Source organism: Papilio xuthus, unplaced genomic scaffold, assembly GCF_000836235.2.
Source record: "Papilio xuthus unplaced genomic scaffold, Pxut_1.1 DF829660.1, whole genome shotgun sequence".
In the NCBI taxonomy this organism is placed as follows: domain Eukaryota; kingdom Metazoa; phylum Arthropoda; class Insecta; order Lepidoptera; family Papilionidae; genus Papilio; species Papilio xuthus.
Genome location: NW_013528989.1, coordinates 375,495 through 391,458, shown reverse-complemented (window position 1 = coordinate 391,458; position 15,964 = coordinate 375,495). Strand labels below are relative to the sequence as shown.

Below are 15,964 nucleotides of genomic sequence, written 5' to 3'. Positions count from 1 at the left end.
TCATAACATTAGAATAAATTTAATTAAATAATTAAAAACATAATAAATACTATTTTTGATTGTTTATGATTATTTTATCTATAAACATTTTTATTCATTTGATTTTAGAGTCTCGATATTTCCTAACAAAATTATGGTTTCTAAATTAGCGAGTAGGTATTACATATTTACCCAAATTGATTATACAACTGTTTCTATACAAACGTATTTTTGTTTTTCTTTCGTGTGAACTTTGCTCATTTTAGAAAATGCTGAAGCCGAGACGAAGGCTCACGGCCTTCGTCTCGGCTTCAGCATTTTCTACGCACGCACGCACGTCACGTAATAAGAGAGCCAACTAAAAGCAAACATGAATACTATAACACTGGCTTATATTAAAAAGAAAAAATATGACTTTTTACCGAATTCAAAAAGGAGGTTCTGAATTAGTTTGTATTTTTTTAATTATTTCTTTTTAATCTACAACTCTTGTATTTCGCTTAAACATATATCAAACAAGTAAGTTGTTTGATATACATAGGATTGTAATTATTAAATTTGACTTTAGTTGTATGGTATGGTTAAGGAGAACATTTATTTTTAGGGTTCCGTACCTCATAGGAAAATACCTTATAGGATCACCTTGTTGTCCGTCCGTCTGCCTGTCAAGACCCTTTTTTGACAATGAAAAATTTCAGTTTTTTCGAAACGTTTAGTTATATATTTATTTTTGCTTTAAAAAAACGGGACAATTTAGCGTCCCGGCATTCATGTCGGGGACATCGGGAAAGGTAACTATAAAAAAGGACAGTCCCGTTCAAAATGGGACGTCTGGTCACGTGAGGTATGGTTTAAATAGAACGCCCGCTAGTTTAATACTTTATCATTTGTAGTTGTTTTAACAGTGGTTGAGCCCGCTTTAACATCTTCGCACGAATTGTCCCGGCTCGCCCGTTGAAATACCACGACCACACAGAAGACAGGCGTCAAGTGGAAGCAATTCCAAGTACAGTTCGATGAGTGTGCGTCCCGGTGGCCTAATTTACTCCTCTTTCCCTTCCCACCCTTTTTCTTATAAGGAAAGGATGGGAAGTGGAAGTGGACTTTCCGGATGAGAGGATGCATGGAAAGGGAAAATATTTTCTTTCTGTGCATCCTCTCCTCCGTCGATTAAAGGTAGGCAACGCATATACAATTGTGTATGCTCGTTTGCCACCATTTGATAAAATAAAAAAAGGACAGTCCCGTTCAAAATGGGACGTCTGGTCACGTGAGGTATGGTTTAAATAGAACGCCCGCTAGTTTGATACTTGATCATTGTAGTTTTTTCAAAATAATACATAGTCATTCCAACGAACACTTTAATTTTTGGTATATTTTTCTTATCTTAATTATTTATATTACACAATATTACTTCATTGCTATCAATTGATAAATTATTTCATATTGATGTTAATTATGGTGAAATATAGGACATTTTAAGCTCAAATATTAATAGGCTTTTTAATAAAACTCCCTTCTCCAATGCATGCCAATGACATGCTGTTCTATTAGTACAGTTTCTTCATTTCTAAGGGCTGTGAACTGTCTGGTCAAGAGACCATCTCTCGTAGGTTGATTCTCCATTCTGTGCGACTCTCAGATATGTCCATGACTCTTAAATATATCTTCAGCGACTCACAAAAGAGAAGTAAAACGTTTAATACGGTAGCTACAACGTTAGTCTTTTGAAATTATGATTTTTCCTCCTCCTCCTCCTCCTCTCAAGCTTTATCCAGCCGTTTCACAGCTTTCGTTAGACCCAACCCTACATCTGGGGGTTTCATCGCTCTGCAGCGCAGTCATTCGCTCTGAAGCGATTCCATAACTTCAAAAGTTTATAGAATCCTTCCAGCTGTTCTAGAGATATCTTCAAACACCTATCCATCCATCAACATCACATCTAAACATTCGCATTTATAATCATAGTAAGTTAAATAAAAAGCAGCTCTTCAAGGAATAAATTCGAAGAAAAAAAAGAATAAACAGTAACCTATGTCAGTCCCCTGGCTCTAAGCTACCTCCTCAAGTAAAGCCATTCTTATAGTTTAACTAACACGACTTTTTTTATATATCTAAGATATGTCGTTACTAACGAAATGATAAATAATATGGGTAAAATAAGAGGCTTATAAGTATGTAATAAAAACATTTATTTCTACTTTAAAAGTTAAGAATAAGTATTATAAGTTTATTTGCGCCAATTTCTAAAAGCGTCTACAGCTTTGAAAACATCATCAGAATATATCTGAGGCAATTCAAAAGCGAGGAAATGTCCGCCATCTTCTAAAACTGTGGTTCCCAGAAGATTGGTGAACTTCGTCTTCAGGATGCTGGGAGGTTGGTACATTACTTCGTTTTTAGCTTGGAAAGCCCATGTTGGTACTGGTGTTGTAAATCTGGAAATAGACAATAATTAACACCAATTCCGAAAAAAAAAATCACACTTAAATATCTACATACTCTCAAAGTCAAAATTAACAGACTGCGTCTTGGTTAGTTTATAAACTTACTGATCTAATCCCAAATCTCTATTCTTCTTGCTTAAATCTTCAGCATAGAGTCTCATGGATGTAGTGATGCAGCCAGTAGACCAGTAGACCATGAGACAATCAATGAGCTGTTCTCTAGTAAACCGGAACCCAAGGCCGCCTTCCACTTTGTTGCGATGTTCACGACGTGTCCATAAAAAGAACTTCTCAAGGATGTAAGCAAGAAGACCGGATGGAGAATCTGTTAAACCTACACCTAGAAAATAGAATAAAAGTTTCATTTCAACTGTCGTCATATCTTACTAATATTATAAATGCGAATCTTTAGATGGATGGATGGATGTTTGTTTGAAACTATCTCCTGAACATCTCAACGGATTTTGATGAAATTTGTCATACATATAGAAAATAGTCGGGAAAAACACATAAGCTATTTCCGCGAGGACGGAGTCGCGGGCGACAGCTAATAGTTTTTAGGGTTCCGTACCTCATAGGCAAAAAAACGGAACCCTTATAGGATCACTTTGTTGTCCTTTCATCCGTCTTTCAAGACCCTTTTTCTCGAAAACGCGTGAAGGTATCAAGCTAGAATTTATTATGAATGATCATCATGAGGAAAGTTTTCTAACGTACCAATTGTATCGGGTTTAGTCGCCTGCAGATGGAAATAACCGAATTCTTCTATCATATACGCGAAGAAAGAAGACAGAGGATACATGCGGCTTGCTAGATGCTTCTCTACCACCAATGAAGGGAAATACGCTCCTAAGAATGTTTTAAACCCTGCCTTTCCGTTCTGTAAGAAAATATTAAATAAGTCTTATAAGTACTGCAGGCCCATAAATAATTTCTAACCTAAAACACGCTTGAAATATAAAAGAAAGTTGTGTAAGCAAAAGTAATTCTAGAACGGCCCAACAGATCTTGATGAAATTCGTCATAAATGCAGAACATATTCTGGGTTCTAGTGCTTTAAGACTTTTTAAGAACATATCCAAAAAATTAATTGACATCACAGGGGACCGAAGAGCTGGCAGCTACCTCGGTCAAAGAATTCGTTTAGCTGTCCAAAGGGGAACGCTGCCAGTATCTTCGGAACCTTGCCTAAAGGGACACCTTTTAATAATATATTTTAGTAAGTTATTCGTTTTTTAATATTTTATTTTATATCATAAATTTAAGACTATTCATTAGATTCTTTGTTAGTTTATTGTTAAAAATTGCATTAGTTATATTTAATAATTTCTGGTAGAACACATAGACTACTAATTATGTTTTTTTAACTCCACGCGGAGTCAGAGGCGATAACTAGTTTAAAATATATGATGATATATAGAAGTGGATAGCTATAAGCAACTGAATTATATAACACGTTTTGAAAATCTTCACATGTGGACTTTGAAATTTATAGTTAAAAACATACCTGAGCCAAGGCCATGTTGGAGTGGTAACCCAGAACATTGTCAGGGAACAGTGTTACCATAGCTGTGCCAATGGAGGAGCCCCAGTCACCTCCTTGTAAGTAGAACTTGTCATGGCCAAGTCTACTCATCAAGTTCTTGAAGACCACAGCCATCTGCGGAGTTGCAAGTCCAGGACGGACTGCCGCCTGTTACGAAAGAACATATAATCTTCTGTAAAAACTTCTTGATATTAATTAAAATCATTTTGATTAGTGAGGGGACATAAACATTGATATTTTAGTAAGGTTACTGTTGCACCAGTACATCGGCACACTGTCAGATTTTCTTCCTAACAAGAAGCACGTTTTAGGGTTCCATACCTCGAAAGGAAAAAAACGGAACACTTATAGGATCACTTTTTTGTCCGTCCGTCTGTCTGTCCTGTCCTTTTCATATTCCATTCTATTTTATAAACAATTGACGCCCAATCCATCGATCCAAAGACATATAATTAATACTCATCCTCTTAATTAAATTACAAGGAAACAAAGTCGGGCTAGAAAGAATATATAAAACAGAGTCTTATAAGAGTTGTGACTTACATCAGAGAATCCATATCCAGGTAAGCTAGGAGCTATAACTTCAAAAGCAAAGTTGTAGCCTGGAGCTCGTTGTGTGAGCAGAGGTATAGCCTCGTAGAACTCTCGCACGGAGCCAGGCCATCCGTGCAATATGAGTAAAGGCACTACTTCCACATTTGAAGGTACCTGACCAAAAAATAGATGTAGAAAATATGATGAAAGCAGAAAGAAGAATAGAAGAAAGAATCTTAATTACCTAATCAACTTTATAAAGGAAAAAGATAATTATAAGTACTTGCTTTATAATTGAACTTCAAATTTTATTAACTAGCTGTCGCCCGAATGTCCGCGTGGTATGACAAAATTTTTCTCACATTTTAAACCTTCCACCTCCACGTATATTTCAAGAGCAAGATAAGATAAATCCGTTTAGTCATTCTCGAGTTTTAGCGAGACAAGAACAACAATTGATTCCTATACTCCTCCGAAACGGCTTGACCGATTCTCATGAAATTTTGTGAGCATATTGAGTAGGTCTGAGAATCGGCCAACATCTATTTTTAATCACGCGCGGACGGAGTCGCGGGCGACGGCTAGTATTTATATAGATTTAGCAATGAAATTGTTGTGTACATCTTATTATTATTATAAATGCGAATGTTTAGATGGATGGATGGATGTTTGAATAATATAAGTATATCTAGAAAAGATGCATGGAATTTTCTACTAATTAAGTTTTAATACCGTGCGGACGTAGTCGCGGGCGACAACAGCTAGTTATATTAAAGATCTTGGTATCCCATAAACTCTCTAGGATAAACATCCCACTGGTTTTTCTATACTTAATTTTAAGGTCCGCTTTTTCGTTAGCTTACATATTGATTTTCCTTTGAATCGTTATTTAGGTCTTTATAGGAAAGATGAATAGAAATTCTTTGGTAATTAACCTGTGGTTTGACCCTGATGAAATGTATATCCAGACCCTGGATATTAGTTTTGTAGTGTGGATATTTATTAAAGAATGCTTCTCGTTCTTTAAATGGATACTCCTCAGCCCAGTAGTTCAGCCAGCCGTCTATGGATTTTGTATTGAACCCATATTCAAAGCCAACGCCCTCAAGAGGCGGAGTCAACGGACGACGATTCTTCAAACGACTTTTAAGGTCATTTACCATCTGTAGGGAACAAATTAATAAAAAAAAATATCAACCAGCCGATTGGTTCACTTTCTACTTAGTCGTTAGTTAAAGTTACATTTTGGATAAATCTTTTAAAATTTTACTCGCTTATAATTTTATTTACGTATTTTTTTTACAATCTAATAAAACTACAAGCTATCAACATAGTAAAAACGATCTTTAAACAAACAAAAAATATTGTGCAAGATCCTTGCATGTAGTACGTAAAAAACACTCAACTTACTCGTTGTACTCCTTAAGCAAAGGTAAGTTACACTCACTTATTTAATGAGGACACCACTGAGGATCTCGGAGTCTAACTTAAGTTAGTGACTAGGCCATAGTCAATACTGGCCCAGTACATGACTTCACACATATCTTTGAATTATTTCACAGATATGTGCAGCATCACCATGTTTTCCTTCACCGTAAGAACGTCGGATACTTAATGTGTCTTGAAATACATACCTCATCAGTAAACTGTATTTGAAATGGTCTGATGCTTTTGTCCTCTTTTCCTTTAAGTTCATTTGGTCCCCACCATTCCTGAGGGTCCAAGCGAGGCAATTGAGGCGGCTCCGTGTTTTGTGATGACCATATTTTATAAGCTATTGCAAGGATGATTACTATAACTATGATTCCTAACATCTGGAAAGGAAATATTAATTAGCACAATATAATAGAATTTAAGGTCCCACTGCATAAAAACTTTTTGGAAAAATTTATATTATCTTTCGTTAAAAAAAAAACAGATTTGTATTTGGAGTTATGTTTTATCTGTAACATGCTTTCATTTAAAATGCAAAATTAAAATATAATAATTAAGTAATATTAAAATTAATTTCAAACTTCAAAACCAAAACCGTATGCAAACATAACATAAATGCGAAAGCTTAGAATGATGGATGGACGTTTGAAGATATCTCCGGAACGGTTCAACGGTTTTTAATAAAATTAAACACACATATAGAACATAGTCTGGAAAAACAGATTGACTTATTAAGTTTGTTTTAAATTCGCGCGGACGGAGTCGCAGTTAAAGGGCGACATATTCGCGCGGACGGAGTCGCAGTTAAAGGGCGACATACACGGAGTTTCAAAAACAAAATGTTTTTATTACCTTTACAAATAAGTCCGCACTTCCTTAATACTAAACTTATTATGAAACAAATTCAATATAAATATTTATATAAATTTGAAATACATCCAGTCACTGCGAATGTATAATATACACTGGGCGTGTTCTGATAAGATACACATGGGCATAACAACTGTAGGGTTACCATACGATTGTATACTCCGCCTTTGGTCTGATGAGTGTGCGTGCCCGTGTCCTAATTTTGGTCGTTCCTTTCCCAACTTTTTCTTATAAGGAAAGGGGAAATATTCTCTTTGTAGGTCCCCTTCACCGTCGATTAAAGGTAACGCATATGCAGTACGCATGTCTATGGGTACCAGTAACTTTAAAATTACTCCAAGACTTCATTTTCTCTCTCTTGTCTTTGGCAGAATGTTTTCTGCAACACAAATATAAATTGCTATCCCTTTCATTTTCTTTGAAAAGAATAGAGACGACATAATATTTTAACAATGATGAGGTTCCACGACAATTTTACGATTTCGCACTATTACGATATCTTGCGTAATTTCAGTTCCAAGCATGATTTGCTTTTTGTGTTAATATTTCAAAGATGACTTTTTTATTTTGTTCTTTTTGACGTTGTACATGACGTACAAATTTACAATGATAAGGTGTTTGAAAATAAAAATCATATCGTCGTGAGTAGCCGTGGACGAAAGAATCCATAGTTCTGCATATTTATAGGGTGTTTTTTTTAATTTATTTTTACCAATAATGATTTTAAAAATATTGTATTGGAGTAATCATTACTAAAAATAGAATTTTTCTATTACTTGTAGATAAATCTAATTTTCCAATTCAATACCTAAGTTATTTTTTTTTCGTTTACAAAGTTTACGGTTTAATTTGGAACACGCTAGCTATACCGGTCGTTGTCGCTTGGGTACACATTGCAAGTGTAAATAGCTTTCAATCTGCAAATGGCGTTATCAACGCGGCGCAGGCTTGGGGTTGGCTTTTATTAAGGTTTATGAGACTTGAACGAAAACATAATATATTAGAGAAGATTTTCTCAGTTACTAATATTATAATAAAATATAATATTTAAGTGTGAAAGAAGTAAATGATAAAAAACATTTTTAAGACTACATCTTACTAATATTATAAATACGAATGTTTGAATGGATGGATTAAACAGTATCTTCGAAAAGGCTGCATGAATCTCGCTGAAAACCATAGATGAAGTAGTCTGGAAGAACACATAGACTACTATTTTTTTTTTAATTTCGCGCGTACAAGGTCGTGGGCGACAGCTTTGATAAAGTGAAAAATTAAGTCACTCTTTTAAGGTTGTCAGAGGAAAAGCCTTTTTTAATCTGTGAAACAAAAAAACTTTGTTATCTTTTGATGCTCATCGCTGCTTAATTTTAAGGGAATTTTCTGGGTATTAATAAAACGAAACGAAGAACATAAAAAATTTGCTTTCTGATTTTGATTATAAAAAAAATGTTTTTTAAAAGATCTCGCAGATTTTTTTTCATAACTAGTTGTCGCTCGTGACTTTTTCTGCCCGGTATTAACAAAAGGTAATTATTAGTCTATGTGTTCTTTCAGGATATGTTCTTACATCTATGCCTTACAGGGAGATTTATGCAGCCGTTCTGGAGATAACTTCTAAACAACATCCATCCATCTCCACACAAAAGACAGGCGTGAAGTGGAAGCAATTCCGCGTTTCATCTGACGAGTGTGCGTCCCGTAGGCCTAATTTAGTCCTCTTTCCCTTCCCACCTTTTTTCCTATAAGGAAAGGATAGGAAGTGGAAATGGACTTTCCGGATGAGAGGATGCATGGGAAGGGAAAATATGTTCTTTCTGTGCATCCTCTCCTCCGTCGATGAAAGGTAGGCAACGAATTTGCAATTGCGTATGTCTATGGGCAACGGTCACTTCGCTATTTCAGCGATTTCAAGTGGCCGCTCGCTCGTTTGCCACCTTATGATATAAAAAAAAATCTAAACATTCGCATTTATTTTATAATATTAGTAAGATAAGTTAGAAGTAAGATTATCTGGTTATAGTCGAAGTAAAGTTACCCTAATATCAATAAGTCTGTGGGAATAATCCTCGGCACGCGCTTATTTGTCTGTGTTAACCGATCCCGACCCTTGACTTCCATGAGCACATATCCCCTGGGAACGCATACACATTTCAACTATAAAAAACGATAAATTCTATATTTTATCACCCCATTTATACAACTATTTAAGCTCATAAATAGAATTGGCATATTTTATAAAATTGAACACGCACTGCCCCTAATATAGGGGCAGTGCGTGTTAGGGTCCTTCAAGAAGCGAGCTTATCACCACCTCAAAGGTCGGCATCGCATCCGCGGTTCCTCTGGTATTGCTGATGTCCATGGGCGTCGTTGAACACCTCGGTGTTCCCGCTGCTCGTTTGCCCCCTTCTGTTTTAAAAAAAAACTAATATAAACGCGAATGTATAGATGAATGCTTATTAGAAGGTATTTCCAAAGGCGCTATGCTCTTAATGAAAGGTATAGATTTAGAACATAGTCAGGAAGAACGCAGGCTACTTATTAAAGTTATTTATATTTCCACACGGACGAAGTCGCGGGCTACATCTAGTTAAGTAATAAGACATTTTATCCGTTCAATATTACAACAATTTTAATATAAGTAAAAACTTACCTAAATTTTATCTTCGCGTAGAAAAAACTAAGAACACTAAAAATACTGGATCTCATCATCAACCTGCCCTTATCCCTATCGAGGGTCGGCACAGTATGTACTCCTCCATACATCTCTATCAGCCGTCATATCCGAGTCTACCCCCTTCTTACGCATATCCTCTTTCACACAATCATTCCATACTTTTTTTGGTCTTCCCCTACCCTTGTAGCCATCATCATTCAATCTCATTACTTTTTTGCTTATATCATCATCATCCCTCCGCATTTGTCCAAACCACGCTAATCTTTTACTCCTCAATTTCTCGATCAATGGCGCTACTTTCAAACTTCCTCTAATATACACATTTTTAACTTTATCTTTTCTTGTAAAAATACTGGATCTATAAATAAAAAAAAATACACAGATGTACATTTTTTTATAATCTTTATTCAATGTTTTTTTCTACTTTCAAATAAAACAATCAATCAAATCCTTATCAAAGTCGAATCAGATTATTATTTTCGCACATTACTAACGTATCAGTGGTGGCACAGGCCACTTGTGTCACCCCAATATTTATACAACCCTAAGGGTGTGAGATGGAATTCATTATGGGTGGATTAAGAGGGATGCTGTTGGTCGCGATAGCGAATTAGTATAAAATAAAAATATTTACAGTTGAATAATTTTATAGGGGTGTGAAAGTACCAGAGTTTTTTTTAAGTTACAAATAATAGCAACACGTCAATAATGGAAACACTATCGCGATTAATTTTCCCCGTTTTTGCAACATTTCTCACTGATGCTTCGCTCTTATTGGTCGTAGCGTAATGTTATATAGCTTAAAACCTTCCTCTATAAATGGACTATCCAACAAAAAAATAATTTTTCAAATCGGACCAGTAGTTCCTGAGATTAGCGCGTTTAAACAAACTCTACCGCTTTATAATATTAAGTATATAAATGGATACATTTGTATTAACTTACTTATATAACATGTTATTATTTCAACTAAGCTCTAGACTAGTGTTATAGTTCGCAATTTTACTTACTAATATAATAAATACGAGGGTTTCGATGTATGGATGTTAGTTAGAAGATATCTCCAGAACAGCTGCATGGATCTCGCTGAAATTTGACATAGAACATATAGAGTACTAATTAAGTTTTTAATTTCACATGGAAGGAGTCGCGGGCGACAGCTAGTATTTGAATAGTGAAATTTAAACCATTTATCAATTAGGCTATTAGTAGGTTATTTCTTGTATAGAAAACACATATATTTTTACGCGAACTTTTCCAATCTAAAGAAAAAAACAAGTACTGAAGAAGATTATATAATACCCAAATGTCCAAAGTATCAAGATTTGTTTGAAATATTTATCATATGTTATACCACGACGTTGTAATTACACAAAAATTTACATATTTTAAATTCATTGCTGCATGTGAAACGGTTTCACAATTTATTCATGGTACAAAAACAGCAATGTAAATGAATTCTTATAAATACTCAATAAAAATTGTAATGCGGAACGATAATACCGTTCTTGTTGAGTCATTGACCTTGAGACTTGATTTTAGTATTGGACGCTGACGGACGCGCGCGTTGAATCAATGTGAGTTTTATTTTGTTTAAGTAATACGTTTGTTTAATCAATATTGATAGTTTAATAATTGATAAATAAAAGGAAATTATATACTATTTTACTGGTAGATATTAATTAATATTTTTTCCAATTACACAACACTCACGTATTGTAATTGTATAAGGTTGTCTTAAAAACACCAAGAGATGGCAGCACTTATTTTTGGTTAAACGTGAAATTTACTTTCTATACTGTTTTATTTGAGATGTTAGTTCAAAAATTAAATTTTTATCATATGTTTAAGTATGTAGGTTTTATTTTCAGATGGCTCGATACTTACTTCTAGTTTTAACAACAATTGTGGTATTTTTGGTGTACTTTTTATATCTAAAAGCCCCCCCACCATTGCCCAAATTAGACGTAAACGAATGGTGGGGTCCAGAGGATATAAAAATGAAACAAGATCTCAGCATAAGACCTTTCAAAATAGAATTTTCTAATTCGGTAAGTATAAATAAGGTTTTAACCAAATTAATCTATCTTAAACATATGTCGTGGCTAATTCTAAAACATGGCCATTTAAATATAGCAATTAAAATTTAAGCCGTTGTTTAGCCAACTTACTGTAAGTTTCTAAGGCTAAAATCGCCGTAGAAAACATATTGTCATCTCTGTCGTTTGACAAAACTGATTATAATATGTTTTAAACCAAGATTTTGGCTTGGAAACTCAAGGTTAAATGTAAGATATTTAAAAATTATTTCCGTAACAACCCTGATAGTCGAAAAGACTTCATAAAATGGACAGTTTTTATTTATTTATTATTATTAATTTGACTTTTTTCATAATGTTTCAGATGATAGAAGACTTAAGAATGCGTCTAAAAAGACACAGGTCATCTCCACCAGCATTGGAAGGTGTCGGTTTTGAATACGGATTCAACAGCGGGCAAACAGACAAATGGCTCAAATACTGGGGTGAACAGTATCCGTTTAAAGAAAGAGAACAATTCCTGAACCAGTTCCCGCAGTTCAAAACTAATATACATGGATTGGATATACACTTCATTAGGGTAAAACCTGAGGTATGATAACTTTTTTAACTAGATGGCGCTACTAAAATAATACACGGAATTTAAATCGCGCTAGTGACATGCGTGTTTGGTGAAAACATTTGTAACTATTTGGATATATTTGGTTTACCAATCACGTAATAATAACGAAGTGATGGCCCGACCTCGAGGTTCCTGAGGGAGCCCTAGAGCTTAGTTACTCTTAAACGAGGATCAGGCTAAGTACCATGTGTGCTTCGCCATCTCAAGCCCGGTGAAGCTGTAAATGCCTCCTCAAGGCAAACAATAGCGATTCAGTCACAGAAATATATATATTTTTGGTACTTACAAAAAAATTGCGCCGTTAAAACACATACTATCTTACTAATATTATAAATGCGAATGTATGTATGGATGGATGTTTATTAGAAGGTATCTCCAGAACGGTTGCATAAATATCGCTAAAATTTGGCATATAAGTAAACATAACCTGGAAGAACACATAGGCTATTTACGAAGTTTTGTTTACGTGCTAATGTTTGTCTTTTGCTTTGGGTCAATCATTTTTTCCAGGTTCCCAAAGGTACAGAAATAGTCCAAATGCTATTACTGCATGGCTGGCCGGGCTCAGTACGAGAATTCTACGAGGCAATACCGCGGCTTACCTCCGTCAGCAAAGATAGAGACTTTGCTATAGAGGTTATAGCTCCCAGCTTAGTTGGATTTGGATTCTCTGACGTAAGTTAAACGTAACTAGAGATAGGCTATTTTTTGCTAATTTGTCAATGGAAGTGATTAAAATGGTGAGGATCAAACAGGAGAACAAAATCTGGTACTTCGATCCTTCGTGAGTGGGATAACGGTAGAGATATTATGGCTTTTCATCTCGCTTACCATGGGTTTCTGAGACCAATATATCTGTTTAACACATATTTTCTGTTTTGTCAAAGATATTGACAGGGATATGTTTTATACTCAGTTTTTGGTTCTCAGAAACCAATGATGAAATTTAACATGGATACAGAACATAGCCTGAAAGAACACATAGGCTACTAATTAAGTTTTTAAAGCCGTGCGACCGGAGCCGGGACGAGACCAGTCGACAGCTGCTTAAAATAAAAGAAACGGTTAAATCAATGGCTTTGTAAATAATTCTTTATTGTCTCAAGGCAGCTGTCAAGCCGGGGATGGGCACCGCGCAGATGGCTGTGGTCATGAGGAACCTGATGAAGAGACTGGGCTTTAATAAGTTCTACATTCAGGGTGGGGACTGGGGATCTGTGGTTGGTGGACATCTGGCTACTCTTTTTCCTGAGGTAAATAAAGACATTCAAATGGCTATATACGTTAGGTCCTTCGAGCCGGACTTTTACTGAATTGATTGGTGAAAATACTTAAGAAATGCGTAAAAAGCACCAGAAATACATGCGAAGATTAATTTAATTTAATTTATACGTTTATTAACAACTAAAGATGTTTGCTAGTCCCCAAATGGAAGGCATCTTCATATAACCCTCTGGGTTAAAGATTGAACTGTGTTTTTGTTTGTGATTTAGATTTAAAAATAATCCTTTTATTTATCAATTTAGATAGATGGATGTTTTTATTATTATTTTAGAGCGTCGGTGGCTCAGTGGTCAAGCACTTGACTTGCAATCTGCAGGTCCCGGGTTCGAATCCCGTCATGTACCAATGTGTTTTTAGATTTCCGATTTACATATGTACATTTATCCGACGTACTTACGGTGAAGGAAAACATCGTGATGCAACCTGCACATATCTGAGTAGTAATTCAAAGATATGTGTGAAGTCAACCAACCCGCACTTGGCCAGCGTGGTTGACTATGGTCTAATCACCCTTAACTTAGGGTAGGCTCCGAGCCCCTCGGTGGGGACGTATAGTGAGCTAATGATGATGATGATGTTTTTATTGAAGTTATCTCCAGAACGTATCAATGGATCTCAATGAAATTTGGCATACATGTAGAACATATATTGTTACTGTTATCAGGAAGTCCTGGGATACCATACCAACCTGCCATTCTCAACAGCGCCCTCCAGTATGGTTATACCTATAATAGCATCTGTCTACCCTTCGTTGGTGTTCAGCCAACAGGAGATTGAAAGAGTCTATCCCTTGACTGACTATTACTCTATGTTAATAGAAGAAATGGGATATCTACATTTACATGCGACCAAGCCTGATACTATAGGTGAGTTACACTATTCCAGTACAGTAAGACAGCAGAAATCGCTGGCATAATACTAAACATTAACTGGAGTCAGTCAGCCAAAATACTACATGATATGCAGCTACTGTCTTACTGTACTGGCATGTAAACTAAGTTTAAATGACAAATATTGTTAAGTTGTATTGTCGGGAGTTAAGACTTTCGTAATTTAGTGATGTCCTGTCTCACCAAATTATACCATTCTTTGTAGACAAGATTGTAGAAAATTTTAATCATTAAGAAATCTATATTAAAAATCTTTTCTGATTAACTTTTATTTAATCTGATTATAGTTATGGAAATTAAAAATTACATTCTGGCATCCATAATCGTTAAAATCTTTCTAGATATTACGCGAAGCAAACTGCTTTTCAAGATAACTTAAGCATCTAACTAAAATTTATCGCATTTCATTAAAAATTGTCTCGTCTTCATCAGATCTAGAATATGTTTTATTTCATCTATAATACATCTAATAACCAAATTATTTTTCCAGGCATAGGCCTAACAGATTCACCATCCGGTCTTCTAATCTACATCCTACAGATGTTCTCAACATGGACATGTAGAAAAGACGTATCTTTGCCAGACGGTGGTTTGGAATTGCATTTTAGCAAAGAACAGATTATAGACAATATAATGTTCTATTGGGCACCAAATTCTATTAGTACAGCGATTAGGTTATACGCTGAATCATTTAGTAAGAAGCATTTGGATACTAAATTGGATGAGTAAGTGACACAAATATTATAATAATATTCCATATTTAAAGCGTTGGTGGCGCAGGAGAGCATAGGTGGCTTAGGAGAGCGTTGGTGGCTTAAGAGAGCGTTGATAGCTTAGGAGAGCGTTGGTAGCTCAGAGGTTGAACTTGAATCTTGACTTGTAATCTGTAGGTCCTGGGTTCGAATCCTGCTACCCAATGTGTTTCGATATTCGATTTACATATACATTTATCTGACGCTGGGTGAAGGAAAATATAGTGATGTTGCACATATCTGCGAAGAAATTCAAAGACATTTGTGAAGTTATGCACTGGGCTAGTGTTATGGCCTAGTTACTAACTTAGGGTAGACTCAGAGCCCGAGCTGATGATCAAACACCAGATAATCTTTTGCCGATCTCTAAGTGCGAAGTTTACTCATCTCTCAAGTCCAAAGTATGTTTTCTTACGTGGGTTTGTGTCTATCCAACATGAACTATAGTCTAAACTAACTGATTTTGACCAGTCATCATTGAGTCGACGGTATATTAATTATTTTTTTAATGTTTACGTTTGTTTTTAGGATACCTAGCTATGTACCAACTTGGGTGCTACAATCAAAGCATGAACCATTGTATCAATCGCCATTAGTAACAAGAATCAAGTTCCCTAACATATTGAACGTCACAGTATTGAATGATGGCGGCCATTTTGTCGCATTAGAACTGCCGGAAGCTTTCTCTGATGACGTCATCCAAGCTATTGGGAAATTCAGAAATTGGAAGGCTCAGAAGACTGAACTTTAAAATTTAATAGTTGTTTTTTATTGTATTTTTTATATTGTTAATTAAAAGTTTGTAAACTAAATCTGTTCTAAAATTACTCTGTATATTTGACTCATAGATTATAAAATATTCTTTTGTTCTCATAAGTTTCGTAAAA

At 35.3% G+C, this 15,964-nt stretch overlaps 2 protein-coding genes across 3 annotated transcripts; one reads left to right on the top strand and one right to left on the bottom strand.

Annotated features, from left to right (window-relative positions):
- Positions 1–2,154: 2,154 nt before the first annotated feature.
- Positions 2,155–6,903, bottom strand: LOC106116624 (juvenile hormone epoxide hydrolase). The gene is made up of 8 exons (XM_013310516.1): positions 6,793–6,903; positions 6,141–6,320; positions 5,442–5,669; positions 4,516–4,680; positions 3,934–4,119; positions 3,144–3,306; positions 2,532–2,766; positions 2,155–2,417 (listed from the first exon to the last, which is right to left on the bottom strand). Exons 2-8 carry the CDS (start codon positions 6,318–6,320, stop codon positions 2,210–2,212), a joined length of 1,365 nt encoding a protein of 454 aa, XP_013165970.1. The 5' UTR covers positions 6,793–6,903; the 3' UTR covers positions 2,155–2,209.
- A 4,079-nt stretch (positions 6,904–10,982) lies between these two features.
- On the top strand, positions 10,983–15,846 carry LOC106115273 (juvenile hormone epoxide hydrolase-like). Of its 2 annotated transcripts, none has more exons than XM_013308622.1 (8): positions 10,983–11,067; positions 11,362–11,541; positions 11,894–12,121; positions 12,662–12,826; positions 13,258–13,404; positions 14,100–14,301; positions 14,816–15,050; positions 15,606–15,846. In XM_013308622.1, the coding sequence occupies exons 2-8, from the start codon at positions 11,362–11,364 to the stop codon at positions 15,826–15,828; spliced, it is 1,380 nt and encodes a 459-aa protein (XP_013164076.1). In that variant the 5' UTR covers positions 10,983–11,067; the 3' UTR covers positions 15,829–15,846. The 2 variants fall into 2 exon arrangements, with proteins under 2 accessions (XP_013164076.1, XP_013164068.1); XM_013308614.1 differs by having other exon boundaries at positions 11,052–11,067; positions 11,349–11,541.
- The last annotated feature ends 118 nt before the right edge of the window (positions 15,847–15,964 follow it).